Below are 23157 nucleotides of genomic sequence, written 5' to 3'. Positions count from 1 at the left end.
GAAATAAAATTAGTCTCAGTTTAGGGACTAAATTGAAAATTAGGCAAATGTTAAGAAAAAATTAAAATATTCAATATGAAATTGAATTGTGTTGTATTGATAATTTTTTAATTGTTTTAATCCTATAGTTAACATCATACTAGAACCCTCGACTAAAAAGGGAAAAGATAAAGTCGACAAGAATAGCTCAGAATTTCCAGTTTGTATTTCTATAATCTGAATCTAATTTTTAATTATTATATTTTTATTAAATATTTATGGTAAGTGATTGAGGTGAGTATTTGACATTTTGATATTGAATTGAATTTATATGTATATGTGATCATATGAAAAATTGATATTGGATATTGGTTGTTTTTGAATTGTGAAATTAAACCCTATTAACTGTATCGGGCTAAATCAGATATAGATGACATGCCATAGGATTGGAAGAGTTCAGAGATTTCTTTGAATTCGAGTTGATGACACACTGGGTGTCAATTATTTACTTCAGATTAATTCAATGAGGCACTAGGTGTCAATTTACTTCGGTTTAGCCGATGAGACACTGAGTGTCAAATTATTACTTCGTGTAATAGCCCGATTTTTAGAAATGTTGAAAACAGTGGTACGAGACCACCAAATTCAGAAAATAAGCTCGTAAATTTTATTATTTAATAATTACTAGTCAAATATTATTTTTAAGAAATTTTTGAATTAGTAATTTGTGTTTTATAAAAATTTATTAAGTCAAGAAATTGAGGAAAAGAGGTATCAAGACCTCGATGTTATAAATCGAGCCATAAATATTTTCATAAATATTTACGGAGTGTCAATATGGTAGTGTTAAAGTTTCGTCAGAAAATTTTAACGTTTCGGCAGTCAATTAATTAAAAGGGACTAAATTGAAAAGATGCAAAACTTGATAAAGTGATTAAATAGCTTAACAATTAAAAAATAAAGGACTAAAAGAGTAAATGGACCAACTTAAGTGGCAGAGACGGCATACCATTAAAGAAATCAAAGATTTTTATGTATTTAAGGACAAAATTGGAATTACAATAAAGTTTATGTGGCCAAAATTTATTTTAAGGATTTCAAGACAATTTCTTCTTGAAATTTCGGTGGGAAACAGCCATGGAAGAGGGTTTAGAGCTGGTCTTCCATATTTTAGCTTCAAGTAAGTGTAATTCTTACTTTTTCCTTGAAATTTTATATTTTTAGACTTTTATAATTAGGTCCAACTTAGTATTCTACTAGTTTCTCATTTTTTTTGAAAGTTTAGGAAGATACCATTGATAATTTCATATTATTTTTGTTATTTGATGATGAAATTTATATGTTAATGGATGTTTAAAGGTGTTTTATTAAAGAATTTTGGATGAAAACATGTTTTAGGGATTAAGTTGAAAATTATTGAAATTGTGGATAAATTCTGAAATTTCATGGAATCCATGGGCTGCTATTGATATGTATCAGAATTATTAGGCTTAGATCAAGGATTAAATTGCAATAATTTCATTTTCCGAGCCTAGGGATGAAATTGTCATATATTAAAAGTTTAGGGTCAAATTGGTAATCAACATTTAACACTAAAACAGTTTTGGGCAGCAGCAGTGGTTTAACTTTGAAAAATCACCAAAAATTGTGGGAATCGAATTAGAGGATGAATAAAATATGAAATTAAATCTTATTAAATCTAGTTTCTCATTGAAGAAATTGTGTAAGCAATGGAATTGAATATCATGAGATATAATAAATTTTGTGAGACAATGTCAGAATGATTTCAAGTTTTCCTATTCTGACTTTGGAAAATCATTAAAAATTTAAAAAAAAGGATTATGGGATAAAATTTATATGTTTAGAATCTTGAATAAGTCTATTTTCAAAAGAAACAAACGAGAACATTATTCGAATTCTGTACTATGAGATAATTAATTTTTAGTGAAGAGGGATCAGAACTGTCGAACAGTGAAATAGGAGAAACTTTAAAGAATAAACTGTACTTATTGGCTAAGCCAAAAATTCTGAAAATTTTATGGTAAAAATAAATATAAGTCTAGTTTTAGGAAAAATTAACGGATCTTAATTTGGAGCTCTGTAGCTCTAGATATAAATAAATTAGTGACTCATACTCAGACAAGCAGCTTGAATTTACATACAAGAAAATAGTGAAAGTATGGATAATGTTGTTTAAGTCTGTTATACACATTAAAGATGTGGAATGGAGATCAGGAGGAGAAAAATATATGAATGACTTGTGTATAAATTGGTCATTTGCCCGATTTTAATCGATAAACGTTGAATTAGAAATGATATAATGTTTCATTTTAAATAGTAATTATGAAATTATGATTATCGTTATGTTATAAAATCGAATTGTAAGTTCATATGGTTAAATTTTAATGATTATTTGATAATTTTAGGAATAACATAATATGTTAATTCATATGTTTGCTATTGAATTGTAAAAATTGTAAAATAAAAGAATATATATATATATATATATGAAAATTGAATTATAAGTTCAAATTGAGTAGAACGCAAGGTTGAGTACTTCTGATCAGTGACAAGCGTTAAGTGGTAAGTGATTCAGTGTAAGACCATAGCTGGGCTATGGCATCGGAGTGTGTTATGTGATTATGTGTAAGACCATAGTTGGACTATTGCATCGAGGAAATGAAGTACTCAATTCTGTAAGTCGTTCTCTAATTTGACAAATTGTGGTAAGTGTTAAGCAAATTTTATGTGATAAAACATATTGAACAGTGAAATTGAGCTCAATTATGTGATCTCGTCATTCAGAGATTGTGTTTGACAGGTTATGTTAATAAATTATGTGTATGTGAATTTAAGTGACGGAAGTTAAACAGCTAATGATATTAAGCTCATTTACATGAATCTGTCATTTGAATTTGTGATTGACAGGAAGAAATAATGAATTGTAAATGACTCAAATTATCCGAAAATATTCTGTAATCTTTGGTAATACCTCGAAACCTTATTCCGGCGATGGATACAAGTTAGGGGTGTTACACTTTGGCCAAGTTGTGGCTGGATTATGCCACGTTAAACTTATAAATTATGCATTGAAATGGTTTATCATGTGGTTAGTTTCAAAAATAATTATGTTTAAATGCACTAGCTTGCGACTTTGGTTGAATGATATGTTCATGTCTTGTGTGATATGCATAAGAAACGAGTGTGGAAAGGTAATGAAATAGTAAGTTCATACTTAATGTGTAAAATGACGAAAAAGGGGATGATGAGTTGAATTGATGTTGTTATTTAAGCTAAAGTGATATTTTCATTGCAAAGTTGAGAATTTCATAAATGTGTCAATGAATGGTATAATCGATAAAAGTAGAGTTAAATGGTAAATATGTATTAGTATTAAATTTAATGATGTTGAATTGTACATAAATTAAATGGAATTTGTTAGTGATATGATTTGAATTGTAAGCATGAGAAATTGTGAATTGAATGAAATGAGAATGAAGCATTGAATTGCTTGAGTATGTATCGGGTCTCGTAGGTCCTATTATTTATGAATATAATAATTTGAGGATATATTGTGAAGAATTATAAAGGCATTTTAATAATTTGAAAGTTTTAATTTAGATGAAATTTTATAACTCGGATAAATACGTTTACAAGTGTATGTGATCTGGTAATGCCTCGTATCCTATTCTGATGTCGAATATGGGTAAGGGGTGTTACACTTCGAATTATCCGATGAAGCACTAGGTGCCAAACTTGTGTGTTTTGGTTGGATCCGTATATCCGTCTGAGTCTGAGTTGTGTTAATAGGGTTAATTAATTGAAATTACATTATGATTGGTGTTAGATGACATTGCATGTGAAATGAAAATGGGACAGTGAATTGAAATACGGATTGAGACACATGAATTGTGTATTCATGAATTGGATATGGAATGAACAAAATTATTATTTAAATGATATGTGTATTATGTTGTGAAAAGCTATTTATATAGCAAATATGAGAATTGAGATATTGTGAAACAAATGAAATGTGATATGATTATTAAAATATTTAGATTGTATATTTGTGATTTCATTTTTTTATATTCGGATTATAGAAATATCACTAAGTTTTACTCAGCGTATGGTTTTGTTTTCCATGCGCAAGTTAGATACTAAATTTTGATCATCGATTCAGCATCCAACATCAGTCCCGAACTCAAACGTGGTGATGTTATATTTTTGAAATGTGTCGGCATGTACCTAGGGTGTCTAATTAATAGTTATTTTGTGGATTGAATGTAAATAAGGTTAATATTGGTTTGGTATATATATACATGTGTTTGTGATTGAAGTTTTTTTTGGCATGCTAAATTTGGTGTTTAAGTGCTCATAAGCTGAGTAAAATGAATTAAATTAGATATGTTTATAATTTGGACTTGAATGATATTTTGATGATATAATTTGATAATATAATTGTGATACCAATGAGGGTACATTGGTTAGACACATAGGATGATTGTTTTGACATGTTTTGGATGTGTTTGGTCGTGTTTTGAATTGGTTAAATGAATGATTTTTGAGTTGCTTATTGTCCAAGCTTGTAGGGAATGATAAACTTGTTGTTTAAGATACATTTCAAATCCACACAGCCAGACACACGGGCGTGTGACTAAACTGTGTGAGACATACGATTAGCACACGGCTGTGTGCTAAACTTAAAATCCATTACAGTCTTAAAAAAGAAAACTCGTACATACAAAATTTAAGAAGCATCTCAAAATAAATTAGGAACGAAATTCTTGTTAATTTCCGTCAATTCTTGATGCAATGAGGCTTTGACGGCTTCTTTTCCTTTTTCACACCCCTTATTTTGTTGTCAGATAATTTTTTTCTTTAACCTTAATAATAATAATTATTATTGTGCTGCTCCAACAATAGTGTCAATTGGAAAGGATAATTGAATGCCAAAATTTTCACATCCAACACACGTTTCAAAAACAGTAAAAGATTTGTTGGAGTGTTAGAAGGTCGTTTGAATGGAATTATCATCCAAAATCAAGTTTCGAAAAACTAAAAGGATAAAATTTATTCTGTAACACCCCCTAACCCCAAACAGTCGCCTTCTTCTAGTGTTCTGACCACATAAGCTCTGGCAGGTACTTTAGCTTCAGACTGCTGGGTAGCAATATCACTGCTCCTCCTAATACCTCTTCCCCTTGAAAGTAAACTACCTCTACCTAACCCTCTGTCTCTTGCAGTAGATACTGATCTTTGTGATATCACAGGTGTAGCACTATCAGTTTTCGGACAATCTCTGATAAAATGGTCTATAGAACCACATCGGAAACAACCTCTAGTTAACCTCCAGCATTCTCCTCTCATAATCTATTACTGACATATCACACTGTTGTAACATTAAAAACTCTTGTTTCTTGTCTTCAATATACATCTCTCCGATATATTTCTTTTGGAATTCATTCTGAAATAGATCCCATGTTATCTGATTCTCCGGTAGATGTCGAACCACTGATTCCCACCATAAATAAGCTTCCCCTTGTAGCAACGATACAGCACAGATTAAACACTCCCGGGGGGTACAGTCCAACTGCTGCAAAATTCTTTTAGTCGACTCCACCCAATTTTCAGTTGTGGATGGATCAACTCTTTTTAGACCCATAAATTCAGTAGCACCATATTTTCTCAGTTCTTTTATCGGGGCCCTTCTAACATTAGGTACTGGAGTCGTAGCTGGAGTAGTTCTCGCTACTCCTTGTAATGCATCAGCTATAATTCTCAGTAATTGGGATTCATCTCTATCTTTGGCATTTTCCTGTTTTACGTTAGGAGGTTGGTTGCCTATCGGATTCACACTCGGTGCAGCAGATTCTGTTTCATCTAATTCTCTATCTTCAGTATACATTCTTTCATCAGTATCATTTATTCTTTCTTTAGGCATCTTTAATCTATAAAACAAAGCAAACAAATAGATCATCATCCAAAAATCCCGACTCAGTTTGACTCGACAGTGGCATGTACATCTAGACTCAATTCGAAGCCCGATTTAGTCCGAGAATCGGCTAAACCTGATAGCTCTGATACCAACAACTGTAACACCCCTTAACCCCAAACCGTCGTCAGAACAGGATTACGAGGCATTACCAGACATATCATATAGTTTACAATAATTTTTAAATAAATAACGAGCATATTAAAATAAATCATAAATTCATATAATATTTTTATAATTGACTCCATCCATTTTTTTTATAAAAATTTCGGCAGCACTTCTGCTTATTTTTACATAAAACCCCCTGCAATTAAAACCATAATATTTTCAAATATAATCAAATTAACCAATTCATGTCACATTCTCATTTTCTATTCTAAATACCTTCTAATCAAACTCAATCACATAATATCAATTTAAATTTAACAATGTACTAATTAAATAAAAATAGATAAACTTCTTTCATTATAATTCATAAACTTATAATACTAACATTTTTAACCATTTATATTAAAACATAATAATCTCTATACACACCCTATGTACATGCCACATTACCAAAAGAAAATATACATCACCAAAGTTATGCTGAAGCCGGGATTAATCTGGATGCTGAACCGGGACCTTTGACTTCTATCGACCTGCGCACGGAAACAACCGTACACTGAGTATTTCATACTCAGTGGTATTACCATAATTCAAATTATAACAATAATAAACATATAATGCATAAATCTTATATACAAATTTTAAGTCAATATCTTAACAATAGCAATTCATCAAACAATATCATATATCCACAATTTTAAATTTGGACATATCATGAACCTTAGGTTCATTCATCTATCTCATATCACATTTCAATTCACAATTCAACTTTTTCATTTCATTTCAGTAGCTCGTTCGATCAACTCGTTCGGTTTATCATTTCATTAATTACCCTATTAACAAAAACTCGGACTTTGGCGGATACACGGATCCAACCAAACACACCAGTATGGCACCCAGTGCCTTATCGGACAGTTCGAAGCAATAATTGACACCCAGTGTTTCATCGGCAAAGCCGAAGAAAGTTGGTACCCAGTACCTCATCGAATCTATCCGAAGAAATATAGTGACACCCAATGTCTCATAGACTCGAGGTCGAAGTATCCCTGAACTCTTCCAATCCTATGGCATGCCAACTATATCCGACTCAGCCCGACTAGTTAATAGGGTATTTAAATCACATATAATCTCAATTCAATCATAATTTCTCACCTTTTCAATTCAATCATTTTTCCACCTTTCAATCAATAATTAATCCACAAATTCACACATTTTCACAACTCAATACATTTCCATACAATTTAATACCATTCACAATTCGATTCAAATTCATTTCCCGCTTTCAATTAACAAACAATTCAAATATTAATTCATATCAACTATTCAATTTAATTCCCACTAATAATAATAATAATAATAATAATAATAATAATAATAATAATACTTACCTCACATTTCATTTACCCACACGTAAATTAAAATTTAACATTTAATAATAAATAACTTGAATTATAGTAATACAAACCGTGATTTTCTCGATTTTACTCCTCGATAATTTTCTCTTTTTCCTTCCGTGCCGATGCTTCTGGTTCTTTGCTAGCTACAAAAATGATAATAATTTATACTATTAATTTCAGCACTAATTATGATAAATAATTAAATTTCTAATCAATCCCTACCTTGTTCTCAATTTAATCCTAACTAAGTTTTCTTACTTTCTTAATTCAATTCACACTCTATTTCTATTCAAATTTCATCCAAACTCAAATTTAACTACTAAAATTTCAGCATATTTTCCTAATTTCGAATTTCCCCAATTTAGTCCTTAAAACATAAAACTTATAGTTTCTTTTACACTTTAATCCCTTTATCAATTCCAATCAAAATTTCTATCAAATAAACCCTCAATTCCATCATTTATTCAACATAAACCCTACTCAAAAATCTATTAAGTTTCAAATTTTCAACTTAAATCCAAGAGTATTTGACTCTAGGATTCCAAAAATATCAAATTTATAAGAAAAGGACTTGATTTAACTTACCAATTAAACTTTAAGCTTTAGAAACCCTATTTTCCCTTTTTCTTTCTTTTTCTTCTTTCTCTGTTCTGTTTTCGAATGCTATTGTGTTTCTTTTCTGCTTTTTTTCTTTCTTTTACTTTATTTTTATTTTACGTTTTTTTATTATTTAATTAATATAATATTATAATAATGTAATATAATAATAATTTCTTAATCAATAGCAATTATATATATTTTACAAGTGTACGCTTGTACTTTTTACACATATATATTACCATCACCATATAATTGTCAAAATATTTATTTATTTTATATAATAATAATATAATATAATATAATTAATTTATTATTTACTTATTTATTAAGAATATATATATAATATACATATTTTAACTAATAAAATATCCTTGATATTTTACACTTAAACCGCCTCAATCCTTGCAATTGGCTTATTTTCCTTTTTAGTCCTTTTAGCTTTTCTTTAATCTATAATTAAACTTCTACCTCTATTGCAATTTAATCCTTTCTGCTAATTACTCCTAATTAAACTAAATTCACCTATCTAAAACCTAATTAAATACACAACTAGTCTAGTAAATATTTTTAATAATTATTTTCAAACTTAGTTTACTAGGACGGAGGCCCGATATTATACTTTTTCGATGCCTGTGAATTTTGGGTCATTACATATTCTATAAGATCAAGTCTAGAAAACTTTTGAAACAGAATTATTCATACAAGATAGTCTTGAAGACTCTTGTATTCAAACTCTCTCTAAACTCATTTTCATGTTCAAGCCTGAAAGATTCATGACGTATGTTAAATCAAATTTTCGAACAAATGTCTCACCATCAGTTTTAAAATCAAATTTTGATGATCTTTAAAGCAATTTGTGTCCATGTAAAATTAAGTCTAAATGAAATTTTAATTGAAACTTTTTTTTTTATTCTAGAGAATTTCAAAAATTGCAACTCATAGTTCATAAATAAAAATTCTTTGATTTATTCCAAATTTTCAAGTATTATTTCGAAGTGAAATTTGTGTGTGTAAAAGCACTTCAGCTCCTAAACGGGTTTGTTTCAAGGGTAAACTTCAAGAGTACCCAATAGTCTCCTCCTCTAATGCTTCTTTTATGGCAGGCCTTGTGGTTGTAGCAAGAAATTGCAACGACAAAGTCATGTTGGAATTAATGCACAAGCACAATTTATGATTTTATGAACACATTTGTAGCTGTAACCCTAGTGACTAAATTAGGTTCCATGTTGATTAATCCCAGTTATTGGCAATATGTTATAGTCAAGTCAAAATTTCTTAAAAGCCATTTAAATGTTGAGAGGAAGCTTGAGCTTCACTTAGGCATTTCAACATAGGCAACATTGTCTTACAAACTGTTTATTTGAGATTTGTATGTTTAGATTATTGTCCTTTGTACTGACCATCTCAAAAAAATTCTATAATTTGTTTACGATAAAAAGCATCTTATATAATTCGGTTTTTAGAGAAGAAGGAGTGGGTCAATAAGTGGAAGAGTTAAATATTGAAAAGAATAGATAATGATTTTTTTCTTTTCATAAATGGAAACATTTTATCTTTTATACTTTTTTTTATTTACTTATTTTCATATGAGTGTAGCATCACGGTTTACAGTCTTTGTTTTTAATACAATGCTTAGAATTACCTGTAACTCTTCTCAACCTTTAAATAAGAAGATAATACGCTTTAGTGCATTTGAACCCACGTCTTTCTGCACTAGCAGCAATGCCAATACTTAAGACTCACCCGACATTTTTATATTCTTAAATAAAAGCACAATAAATATATTCTTTTTGAGTGAGAAAGAATTGTTTTTAAATTTAAAATTTAAATTGAATATATTAGAAAAGTTAATAACCTTAAATCTGATTTTATACAAATTTCCTACCGAAATATTTTTTTATATAAATTCTGCACATAAATTTTTTATGAGAATATTTTTATTTTTATTAATTATGTAATATTATATAATAATTATCGTATTCATCTTCATTGTAACCGGTGTAAATTAAAACTTGAAAAAAGAATAAATGAAAAAACACCGGTGCAAATGGGAGTAATTTCTGACATAAAACGTCTTTTGCACTAAATGGATTAGCAATATTTTCGATTTTGCTATCGCACGTTCCCGATACCTCGCTCATTCACCGCCATCGTTTATTAATAAATGCCGAATCAAATTAATCTTAACCTGATCGAGTTGAGTTGAGTTAAGAAGGCTAAAAGTTTCCAATTTTTTTTTGTTTTGTTTTACTCTTAATTATTATATTATATTATTTGTCCTTATTCAAATTTCAACTCTTATAATTTCTAGTGATTTCATGTTTAAAAACTATTATTTTTTTATTTCGATCTCATAATATTTAGTCCACTTATTTATTTGATAAAAGTATGAAAATATTAAATAAAAAACAATATCAATCGGTTTAATATTTTTTCATTTGTTTTTTTGAAAAATCCCACTATTATAAATACAATATATTTGAATTGTAAGTTGTAATTTATTGATAATTGTTTATTTACTCCAAAAATAAGTTAAGTTTGAACCATCATTATAAAAATATATATATTTATAAATATTTTACAAATGGGAAGAAAATTAGATAAATTTGAAAATCCATAATGATATTAAATTATTACATGAGACTTGGAAGCTCGCGGTTACACCTGAGAGGCACGTGGAAGACGGAGGCGTCCAAAAACGACAGTTGTTGCTGTTGTTTTAATGATAGGATAGTTCAACCTCAGGCTAAGACCCTCCAAAGTCCGCCTCTTGTTTTCCGCCATGTCATCAGTTTTTGTCAATTCTCAATTGACAGCCCATCTTTTATTCTGTCGAGTTTCTTCTGACATGTCACAGAAATCATAAATCCAAATGGTACCCTTTTTAGATATTTGATGGATGCTGTTAGTTTTATGTTCCGAGTGTCTAAATTCATCAAATAGCTACTCATTATATTTTTAGTAATTTAAAACAAATAATTTTGTCGTGTCTTTCCCATTTTTATAATTTTGAAATTTAAAAGAATTTGTTATAATTAATTAGATTTTTTTATGAAAAAAATTCTAATAAAACTTACATAGGAAAAAAAAATACAACACCTTTGGGGAGAAAACCCCATTCATTCACCCAGTATCCTTTTTTGTTCTTTCTTTTGAAATTAAAAAAGATTTAATTTTTTTTTGGCAATCCACAATCGTTCTTATTTTCCCTTTTTGGTGTTATCATGTGTATACCCATTATCGTATTTTGCTGGATAAAAAATATTTTTTTGGGTTAAGGTTTTTTTGGGGGGTTTTAACGTGATTAATGAAGAAAAATGGTACAGATTTTTTTTTAAATTTAGAGTTTGAGGTTTAGGTTATACCCTCACCTGCTTCAACACTCACGGTGGGTTTAATTTTTGTCTCCATCGTCACCCCACCACCCACGAAACCTGTACCTATCCTCGCCCAATTGGGTGCGAAGTGGGGCAAGACTCTACGAAATCTACCCTACTGACGTCCCTAATTGAAGTGCATTATCTTCCTATTTAAAAGTTGGAGAGAGACTTTTCATGCAATCCATGCTAATCTCTAAGGAAATTTGTGACGAGATTAAGTGCCTGGTGAGGAAGTTCATTTGGGGAGTGTCCAATGGAAAAAAGAAGATGTCTTTAATAGGTTGCCAACCCAAGTGGTGTGGAGGTCTTGGCATGAGACAATTACGTGATCATAATATTTCTTTTCTCCTAAAGCTTGGCTATAAAGTGGTGTCTAGTGATGAAGCATTATGTGTTCGTGTTGTCAAATCAAAATATGGGTTGAATGGAACCTTACTGACAGCATTGCGCGGGATAGAAGCTCTTTCCTATAGAAATCGCTCTCAAAAGTTTGGACTCTTTTGCGGGAAAATCTTATACGGTCAGTTGATAATGGGAATAAAATTCATTGTTGGAAAGATTCTTGGATTCCTAGTATGGGGCCTTTGATACAATTTATTCTTGCTAATGTTAACATTAATTCTAACTGTTTGTTCGGTGATTTGATCACAGAGGAGGGCACTTGGAACCTTAACCTTTTACAGGTTTTGTTACTATAGGAGATTACTCGACACATTGTGGGCATTCCTCCTCCACACCCTTCTGAGGGGCCCGAAAGAGTTTCCTGTGTCATACCTCGACAGGAATCTTCTCTGTTAAGAATGCTTACAAAATGATGAAGGGTGATTCTTAGAATTCCAGAGACAATATATAGAAACTTTTGGGACCACAAAGAGTCCGTTTCTTTTTCTAGACTATCCTAAAATAGAGATTACTTACTAATGCGAAAAGAGTCAAGCGTGGTCTAGTAGTGGACCCTTCTTGCCCAATTTGTGGACATGAGTTAAAGGATGTTATGCATGTTATTAGAGATTGTACAACAGCTAAGGAAGGCTGGAATTAGGTTACCCATGATAATTTACAATGTAATTTTTCTCTAACAATTTGCGCGAGTGGGTTTCTCTTAATTTGCAGAACACCTCGAAGTTTCATGGAGGAGGAGCTACTTGGGTGTGCCTCTTCGGGTTACTAGCGTGGCGCTTATGGAAAAATCATAATATCTTCATCTTCCAAAGGAAATCTTCGAGTTCAAGCGAGATAATAAAAGTTTCAATTAGCTGGGCTGAACCATTTTCTTCGGTCTTCAAAATGAGCCGACGGAAGGCTATGAAACTTCCTATAGAGAATAACTAACAAGGGGTTGGATTTTTCTCAATATCGATGGTGTCGTTCAATTGGAATCAGGAAGTGCATCTGCTGGGGGAGTTATGTGAGATAAAAATGGTGATTGGATCTTAGGCTGTAATTGATTTCTAGGGACATGCTCGGTCTTTGATGAAAAACTTTGGGGCATTTTAGATGGCCTAAAACTTGCCCAACGAAGAGGCTAAAACTTGCCCAACGAAGAGGCCATGAAAAGGTGATTATTCAATTAGATAGTGTGGAAGTTGTGAAAGCCATACATGAAAGTGCTTTGAAGACTTCAAATTCTGTTTTGATGAGAAGAATACACAACAATGGATATTAAGACACATTTCTAGGGAGCATAATCAAAGCGTGGACTGCATAACCAAATTGGCTTTCACAAATACGGTGGATCTTCATCTATTTGAGACCACTCCAAAGAAAGCATTAGACTTTCTCGTTGCAGACAAGGAAAGAGGGTTTTATATCCCTCAGTATTTTTCCATGTAATTTAATTTAGATTCCATTTTTTCAAAAAAAAATTTGAGGAGAGACTATAGGTCGTTCTAATTGTATCAAGAAGAGTAGATATTATAAGAACTTATAATGAGATTAATGTTAAAATATGTATATTCTTTTAATAATAAAAATATATATATTCTATTTTTAACTAAAAATAAATTATTAATTTTACAAAAACAAATTGTTTATTAGATTTGATAAAAAAAATTGATACATGGTGCACAATTACTAACCAAATTGATAAAAACTAACGGCATGCTTTGATTTATAATTGCTAAGTTTTAAAAAAATTAAATATTAAATAAATACAAGTAATTAAATTCAAGTAATAATATTATTATTATCGTTTTTGGAAAGTAATCTATTACCTTTGCCTGTCCCCTTTTGACCCGTCAATGCAATAGCACACTATTGCCAGCTACAACGCATTAGTTCATAATATAATAAAAGTGTGAGTTAATATTTTAATTAGGATTTAGGTTTCGCATATAATCGAAAAAGACAGCATCTCCTTGTTTTTCTGTGTTATGGGATTGGGTTGCTGCCGTGATTCTCGCTGTTGTAAGCCGTATGCATCCATCGTACTATTTTTCCCATCTGTTTCCGCATCACTACCTTTTCTTCTTCTTCTTCTTCTCTATTCAATTATTGTTTCATTTAAATTTTGGTAAATGAATTTGTTTTCTGAAAAAATGAAACACTTAAAGATGTTTATACACACACACACACTTTGACTTATATTTTTATTGACTATCATGGATTTCAATGACCAATGTTGTATCCATCCAATCAAAATAAGATAAAATACAGTTCATATTTTCATTCTAGCCGGTGATCGGCTAACTGTGATTATTATCCTATTAGTTAAGTAATTTGCCTTCTTTCTTTATGTTTGATTGATTATATTAAAAACTCATGTATTCAAATTATTGTTGTAGGTAATATATCGATACCAGTTATATTTGTCTATGAATATATGTTTCGATCAATATTTTCGTATGTTTAGATTATTTTAATGTATCTTGGTTCATTTCCGTCAATACCGATTTGTATTAAGTGCATATTAATCTATATTGGTTGATACAAAATTTTGATATTTTAAATCAATTCTTTTTTATGGATGTAATTAAAATACATTTATAATTATATAATATATATTTTATTAAAAAATTTAAAAATTTAAAAATTCAAAATGATGTATCAACATATACCGATATTAATACGTAACAATACTAAAACAACACTTCCTTAATCCTTATGTACATACATCTAAAAATCTTTTGTTGATAATAATAAAATTTTAAGTGCTATACCGGATTCAATTTTATATTTTGAACTCTAATATTTTACATTCATATCCCATATATATTATCACAATGTTATTTAGTTTTTAATTCACAATTACAAAAAATTCACATGTGGCAAAGAAAGAAAGTAAGCATTTGTGGAGGGAAAATTTGTGACATAAATCCCTCCACATATTTTTGTATAATTTTTGGTACTTTGCAAGTTATATATTTTTATAACAAGTCATTCTTATTTGCTTATATCCAATAATTCAACTTATAATTTTACATAATAAGTCCTTATAAATTTTAAAATCGTTTAAACAAAGTCTTTTCAAGTTTAATACACTATTAAAATCGAAATAGATAATTTAAAATATAAATAATGTTATAGTAAATTATTTAGTGGTTACAATATTTTAATTTAATTAGCAATCTAATTCACTAATTACTAATTAAAAATAATTTAAAATATATATATATAAAGAGAATTTCATAAAATCTACTATTATATTTATATTTTAAAAACAATTTTAAAATTTTGTTTATTTAAATTCAGTCTAATATAAATTATTATGTTTTTAAAATTAAATTTATATATTATTATGTTTTAATTTCATACCTATATTATTAACGAAACATTACAAAACTTATGAAATATTTTAAAGAAATAATTAAATGTAATTTAATTAATACATATAATCAATCAATGCATTACATGGGTGAAACTGATAAATAAAACTAGTTAAATATCTAAAACTTTCTTTAAATTTAATTACATATTAATTTGAAATAAATGTATTAAAATATTTGGATTTAAAATAAAGAATATTTAAAGATAAATAGATTAAATTATGTATTTGTTAATAATAAATATCATTAGAAAATATTAAAATTAATAAAAATAGTTTCTTTATAAAGGTAATTTTAAAAATTATTGTGACGTTCTTAATAAATTGTTTATTATTATTATTATTTTAATTAGCACCTTCCAAACATTGTATTACTTTTTTTAACAATAACATTCTTGATGATAACGTTTCCATAAATCACAATGAATTGAGGTATTAACATAATATTAACACGAAAGTAAACATTAGCTTAGATATGGACAGATTTGGTGGTGGGTGGGAGAAAGAAGCAAAAATTAGTGGGTTTTGAACTAACCACCAGTTTATGCTTTGTTGTATATGAACAAAAATTGAAGACCATCAATGATTTGCCATTCAATGCTCGGTTGAAAAACACAAAACTCTCATTGCTTTCATTGTTTTCACGTGCCATCAATGGCTTACACTCTTAGCCCACCGATAATATAGGGTTTTTGTCTAAAGTGGTGGAGCCCCATGTCCCTGTCCTCTTGCCTGTTGTTAGGTTAAGGGTCTTTGTCTTTTTTTTCAGACTCTTCTTAATAGGTAGCTAGCTAATCGGTTTTTCATATTAAGCTTCGTTGAGATTAATCAAGATTTCGTCATATTTTTTTTTTACAAAAAATAATATATTATCTAAAGCTGAAGGCAAAAAATATACTTTTTATTTAAAAAACTCGAGGGTGTGTGAACAGAAGGAAAAAATTTGCCATTTTCATTTGATGACAACATTTATTTTTATTTTTTTGGATCAAATGATGACAATATTTATTTCTCAATGGAGAATGTAGGATTTATATCTATATGTTATGATGGTTCTTCCTTGTTTGCTTATGGCCATTGGTCATTATTATATATATTGTAGTTATTTGGGCACTTTGTTTACAAAATTTCCCCCTGGTTTGATAATGACAAATAACTGTTGAACTGCAATTATTTAATTTGGTTATCAGGTTTTCAAAATTGCTTGTTCAATGATTTGGTTGGGTGGACTTGGTCTTTTAAGTTATATATATATATATTATATGTATAATATAAGATGGTGGAATGAGGGACCCTAATTGACTGAATAAACCAACATCTACTGCCCATTATCAATCAAGTTGCCATAAAAAAGTTAAGGAAATTGGGATTTGTCTTTTAATCAAATAAACTTGGGAAAGAAATTCCGCACAATGTAATGCTGTACTTGTAATTCGCTTTTGTTAGGCCATCTTTCATGTAAAGAGAAGCGAAATCGAATAATAAATGTAGTTCGATACTCGACTTAATTTTTGTTATTGTTCCCCAATATTACTGTTCACACCAATATGCAAGATAATAATAAATAAGAGAATTCAATATAAAGCAAAGAACAAATGGCAGCTAACGAGAGGTCAAGCTATCACCCTCAACCTCTCATTAGTGCAACAAATTCGTACAATAAATTGTTCAATTGCATTTTATCGTGTGTGTTTTTTTTTCAAAAAAAAATCAATGGGAATTTCTCGTTTTGATGTTTAGACAAACCTAGCTCACTCACTGTCATAATCTTCGTCGTCGCCAAAACTGAAGACTGAAGCATCAGCAGCAATGGATTTGATGTCACTTGCGCCCATCAACTCCATACTGGGGAGCTCAAGTCCTGTTGAATGTTTGCCAACTCCATTAATGGCAATGTCTTTGGAACTATTATTAGATGAAAGCTCTTGGTTTTTGACAGATGGTTTTGATGTTCCTTTTTGCTCGGCTGCAGGGTTCAATAGATTGCTGGAGATTGTAGGTCCTGCTCCAGCAGCCGGTTGAGTCGGCCTACTCGGTGAAGCCCCTGATTCCTCTCCATCACTGTCTGAGAATATGTCATCGTTATCTTCAGTCTCCGAAGCTTTGCTTTGTTTTGAATTGGCTCCTATGACTCGATCCTTGACATAACCGGAGTTACCCTCGGTTCCATTGTTTGCAGAATCGGATTTAGAATTCATCTTTAGTGGGCCATCATAGTCTATCATTACCAATTCAATCTTGAATCCATGGTAAGGTACATTTCTCTACGGGTTAAAGGTAACAAATCACCGTAAAACATGATGTCTGAAATGAAGGAGAAAACCCTTTCGCATACTCGATACATTAGCTTCTTTATTAAGTATTTACCTTATCAAAACCATCAAGATCCGAGGCATTGAGTATCATTCTGTTCTCTATCATTGTCGTATTTAACCAACTGAAAAGGAAAGGACAAAGAAAAGGTATCAGCTGTCCAAAACTATCATATGCATCCTAAAGAGATTTATATCACACTAAATTTTCATGAAGAAAGCATACTTTTAGAGGCAATTAAGCAATGGCATTAGAAACAGATTTCGTCACCTATGGTATTCCGACACTTAACTTTTCTTGAAGTATGTCAGGATCTTGTGTCTGATGCATATCCAGACATGAGTATGAGAAAATGATACCTGTATCTGACACTTACATTCAAATCCAAAGAACATAGTATATCACACTACATGTTCATGAAGAGAGCATACTCCTTGATGCAATCAAGCAATTGCACTAGAAACAGTGTTTAAAGATAGAATGCATGATCTGCCATTGCTGAAACAACAGCTTTGCTTAGCTTATGAATGCGTTTAAGAGCTATGTTGCTCTGATTTTCCATTTTTCTTGAATTTCCTGTATTTGACACCTATGTTCAGATACGGATATGACAATACAACCCCTCAAATGTATGGGAAAACTTAAAAAATTTGAACATACACATCACATATATCCATATCCTGACATTCACACCCAAGTCCAAGTAACAGCTTAAGAGTAAATGAACTGGCAAATACCTAAATTCATTCAAAACAGGATCTAAAAACTTCTATGGTGAATGTGAGTTCGCTTTTCATTTTAAATGAGATACAAAAGAGCAGAAAAGAGAGATATTACAGACCAGTAAAAATCGCCTTGGCGGTCATGAAAATGGATTTTGAAGTCACCCACTACTTCTGCAAGACCAGGCTCCCTGGGAAGTGCAAAAATTACTATCCCTTTCTTAGGTGCCTTAATCCAGAAATCTTCTGGCTGCAATTGCAAACACATTAGCAGAGTACTGACGGATAGCACTAAAATGAAATTGTAAAGCTTTAGAAGATAATTTTCACCATTAAATTCTTTGTTTTGGGATGCTTGCTTGTAGAGAACAGAGTTCCTGCAATGAGAAAATTTCAGCTATTACCAAATTGCAGATAATGCAATTCAAAGAAGACCACATGATACGGAAAACAATGATTCATCTTGTATTTAACAGTATATGCCGGCATTGCCATGGGACCAAGATGTATCGGCTCACCGCTTCAGGATAGGTGCGATACGAAACAGTAAACGTGAAATTGAAGTTCTAGAGAAAAAATGACGGGTGGAATCACAATTAAAATTGCTTTACATTCCTACAGTATGTTATTTGTAAGGTATATTAATTGAGATAGGCAAATTTCACACAGTATAATACCATTAGGATGAACACCATGCAGGACTACATGAAAAACCAAGGCATACCACTGTGATCAGAGATGGTAATGGAGGGCCTAATCCAATAAGGACACTTGTGAAGCCGGAAGCCCCTAATCATGCACCTGCAAAACAATTAACTTCAGTAATATTAACATTGAACGAAACACAAGTTTAAACAAATGACATACCTACGTCCAGGCTGATCTTCTCCGTTGAAGCGCGTTAGGATACGCTTAAAATATTTGACATATCTCTAAGGGAAACAGGAAAAGACACCTATGAGAAAGGATGCCAAAAATTTATCGTTGACATAAATGATTAAAATTTTCCACAGAATGTAATGACTGACAATCTGACTTGGGAGAACCAGAGCTTTCCCATCTATGCATCTTTTCTGGTTGAAGTAATCAATGGCCTCTTCAGCTGTGGGAAAGAACTGAAGAAAGCAAAGTGATAATACAATCATAAAATGAATTGAAAATGGAGCTAAAAGAACAAGTCCCCTAAAAAACCCCACAGATCTAGTGAGGAGCTAATCAAATCCCACCTTAAGGAATAAAAGAAGACTGCAAATCATTAGCCCTGTCCTTCCCATACCGGCTTTACAATGAACAACCACAACATTTTCAATGTCCTCTTTCAACCATGAGTAAGCACTTTGACAAAAGGATTTTATGAGATGAAATGGGGGGCAATTGTGGTCATTAAATGGGAAACTCGCAACCTGTAAATAAGTTGGATGTTAGATCTAGCCATCTAGGGGCAGCTGCAAAAATTAGCATTATAAAAATCCCAATGTAATAGAAGGTAGGCTAGAAACTCTAGCATTAGGTATAATAAACATTACAGGCAGTCTCCAAAATTGCTCAAGATCTACTATACTACATAGTTACAGAACCAAACAGCCAAATTCGAAGAGCACAGACCACCAAAATGCAATTTGGATTTAGTTGGAAAATAGAGATGAGAATAAACCTTCCCCTGGAACAGTGATGCATCATACAACCTCTCTGAACAAAGATTGTACACTTTGTATCTCCCCTGCACAAAAAGTTGTTGATATAAGATATGTGACAAAATGAGGCCTCCAAAAAGCTTCAGAAATATAAGACAAAGGCCTACCTACTCACAAACGTACAGGCAGATTTAATCCAGAACACATAAAGCCACTAAGTCTGGAATGTGCTATTACCAGCCAGTAACAAAACTAAACTTTGAACTTTTAATACTGCAGATACAGAATTACAGAGATGGGAAAGCGAATGATATTACTATTCGACTGTTTTTCTCTAACCCTACAAATTTTAGTTTCCACCACACTTGCAACTTTGCCTGAACTAAACTTACTCTTCTACTATGATTTAATGAGACAAACACTGACCTTCACAGTTAAGATCACAGTAACCATTAATACATGAGTAATGACATAGCAATACATTCTTCCATCATATTTTAGACAAAACTTAAACAACTACAATCCTCCATCTCCAAGTGAATTCTGTAACTATTTAACTGTATATGATGTTTCCTGAAATATAGAAAATATTTCCATATAGTTTCATATTGTTTTTACTGAAATTATACACATCTCAAATTATCCCCTTTCCTCATCCAGTCACCTATATTATATTAGTTAATATTGAACCCCTAATTTTTTTGCAATGTTGTTTAGGCATGTAACATGCAAGATATTAAATTGCATAGTCTATATTAAAATTCTAAATAACCCTCTTCATAATATTTCATTATTTAAAGGGAGCACCTCTGACCTCACCCTTTTTAAAGATCTATCAGATAAACAGATAAAAGAGTCCTTTGTTATGCATGCAACATCCTACCTTATGATGAGTTTCAAAAAACTTGATCACTTCCTCCATTTTATTTCGGTAAAAGCCCTGCATCACATTTTAAGTCCATAAAACCAAAAAGTGAACTTGGACATGAAAATTCAATTGCAAACCAGGTAAACCTTTTTACCTCAAAGAATCCAAAAAGCCCCGAGCTTAGATCACCAGCTGGAAACCCCATGGCAATTATATTCTCAGTGATATAAGTCATATCCAAATCAAACTCTCCCTCCTGCATAACATGCATTAAAAATCTTTTGAGCATGTGATTCATTATAAATTGGTATCATACTTGATATATATACATCTGAAAGATAAGGAACTTCCCATCATGGTTGGATAAGAGAGTCTTTTAATATTAACATCTAAAATCAAGATAACTGTTTGATGTCAGACATTTTAATTAAAAACAAACCACCACCACCACCAACACAGTTAGGATACCTGGTATCTTCGATTGTTTTGCGAGACCATATGGCGTGCTTTGACCTGCACAGCCTTCACTGCATTCAAAGACGAGTCAACTATACCCTTTTTAAATGATTCAAAAACAGCTTGTGGTGCTGTAGAAGTATGTGCTGCGCTGTCATCCGGTGATAGAGTCATCGATTGCAACCTCAATCCAAGCCCACTGGTAAAGCGTGCTAAAGCTGAAGTCCCATCATTTCCAGCTTGAGATTCCTGTGGTGGTGCTATGGGCTGTGGTAATTTCAAATTTCTTGCCCAAGAAGATATGCCAGTGGAGGGTAACGCAGATGCTGGGGAGTTCTGCAAGGAAATGGTTTTCACAGTGACAGTAGATGCATTATCAGCAGGCTTTGGAGGTTCAATACCATAAGTTTTGAGAGGAGGTTCCACATTGTTAGCCATTGGGTGACTTTTCATATCATTCATATTAGCTGGCAGTTTAGCAGCAGCGGCGACTTCAGCAGAGGTTTCAACATCAGAAGCTTTACTTGGAGGTTGAGATAAGGAATCAACAGATTCTGAGTCCATTCTACTACTCAACTGCAATCAACCAATATCTGAACAAAGGACATAACTCTAAAACAGAGTAAAAATATCATAATTTAATCATCAACGAGTTGCAATGTGGAATCAAGCAATCAAATCCAAAACTAAACCAAGAAAAAAGTGTATTTAGGAAGCAAAATAGAATGGAGCCAAAGAAGTTTGAAATCCTCTCAAGCCAATGAAACGCTCAAAATACCGCATTTTGGAACAGTTATCATTGACAACTATTATTAAAGATGGCTTTTCAAAAACAACAAATCCTAGCTCGAAAGCTAACAAAGTTCATTGATCGCTACTTATACATTGCTCTTTGAAAGCCAACGTCTCAAATTCAAATTGCAATATTTTTCTGTATACGTATAAATCTAAGCACCGGCATATCCTAATTCGACAATGAATTGAAATGCAATTAGTAAAAGATTAGATCTGGAAACAAAACTTGGATTACTTCAAACAAAATAAAAATCCAAAAATGTTCATGAATTTCGCATTAACAAATGGAATCAAGATTAGCGGCATTTTGATTTTGAAAAATAGAACCTTACCAGAAATCGGATCCTTAGCTGGAATTATACGCTGCAATTGTTGAAAATGAACAAGATCTTCAACTGTTTATTGGATTTGATTGGCTTGCGTCGAAGCTCATGTCCGCAATTGAAAATAAAAAAATATATTACCATTGAAAAAACCGGTCTCGCGGGTCGGAAATTATCCGCTAATTGAGTAATTTTGCTCACTAATGGGTTAACGATTATTTATAACGGCCGAAAGCTCCATCGGTCCATCCTTCTCTACAAACCTCGGCCCGAAAAAATGACGAACCGGGTTTGGGCTGCTTTTAAGTTAATTTATTCACAAATATCCCAAATTACATTAACCCTCTCATGTAGGAGAGAAGTTTAAGGAGAACCAAAGTACGCCGAAGAACGCTTTACAATTACATGCTACATTTTCTTTTACTTAGAATTAAACTGGAACATGTAATATATTCAAGTACAAGGACTGCCTATTCCAAAGACAACCGACAAAAATCAAAACAGAACAGCCAAGTTTGAACCAAAAGGGACATCTCTGCACAACAAACATCAGAAACAAACTGTTTCTATCAATTCCATCTATTACATTTTCTATTGCCCGTGGGATGAGTTGAATTTCGGTTAAGTCTTCTGATTTTTTTTATTGTTAATAATTATTCAATTCAGTTGGATTTTCGATTTTAATACTTTTATTTTGCTTTAAAAATGTGTTTTTTCTATGACTTGAACATTATTAGTAAATTTTCGAGCTACTTCTTATAAATATTTCTTTAAAAATTTAAAATTTCAACTAAATATAAAATAATAAATAATATCATATAATTTTT

General features: G+C 31.3%; 1 protein-coding gene across 3 annotated transcripts; it reads right to left on the bottom strand.

The window, feature by feature from the left end:
- Window positions 1–16777: 16777 nt before the first annotated feature.
- LOC107941896 (phosphatidylinositol 3,4,5-trisphosphate 3-phosphatase and protein-tyrosine-phosphatase PTEN2A) lies at window positions 16778–22575 on the bottom strand. 3 transcript variants are annotated; one of them, XM_016875522.2, is made up of 13 exons: window positions 22340–22575; window positions 21225–21788; window positions 20911–21012; window positions 20772–20828; window positions 19909–19974; window positions 19481–19657; window positions 19283–19369; window positions 19122–19186; window positions 18979–19055; window positions 18585–18631; window positions 18374–18504; window positions 17587–17656; window positions 16778–17483 (listed from the first exon to the last, which is right to left on the bottom strand). In XM_016875522.2, exons 2-13 carry the CDS (start codon window positions 21774–21776, stop codon window positions 16971–16973), a joined length of 1944 nt encoding a protein of 647 aa, XP_016731011.1. In that variant the 5' UTR covers window positions 21777–21788; window positions 22340–22575; the 3' UTR covers window positions 16778–16970. The 3 variants fall into 3 exon arrangements, with proteins under 3 accessions (XP_016731011.1, XP_016731010.1, XP_016731009.1); XM_016875521.2 differs by having other exon boundaries at window positions 21225–21805; window positions 22340–22550; XM_016875520.2 differs by having other exon boundaries at window positions 21225–21824; window positions 22340–22548.
- Window positions 22576–23157: the final 582 nt, after the last annotated feature.

Source organism: Gossypium hirsutum, chromosome D11 (genome assembly GCF_007990345.1).
Source record: "Gossypium hirsutum isolate 1008001.06 chromosome D11, Gossypium_hirsutum_v2.1, whole genome shotgun sequence".
Lineage (NCBI taxonomy): Eukaryota > Viridiplantae > Streptophyta > Magnoliopsida > Malvales > Malvaceae > Gossypium > Gossypium hirsutum.
Note: the sequence above shows the minus strand (reverse complement) of the source record. Positions and strands in the feature narration are given on the sequence as shown.

What these genes read in the sequence shown, in the direction of transcription:
- LOC107941896 (XM_016875522.2), bottom strand. Translation starts at nt 21,776, where the DNA reads ATGGACTCAGAATCTGTTGATTCCTTATCTCAACCTCCAAGTAAAGCT. An exon ending in GGCTTTTTGGATTCTTTGAG is followed by an intron (nt 20,829 to 20,910) that starts GTAAAAAGGTTT and finishes AATGTGATGCAG; the next exon opens with GGCTTTTACCGAAATAAAAT. An exon ending in CCAAAACAAAGAATTTAATG is followed by an intron (nt 18,505 to 18,584) that starts GTGAAAATTATC and finishes TTGCAATTGCAG; the next exon opens with CCAGAAGATTTCTGGATTAA.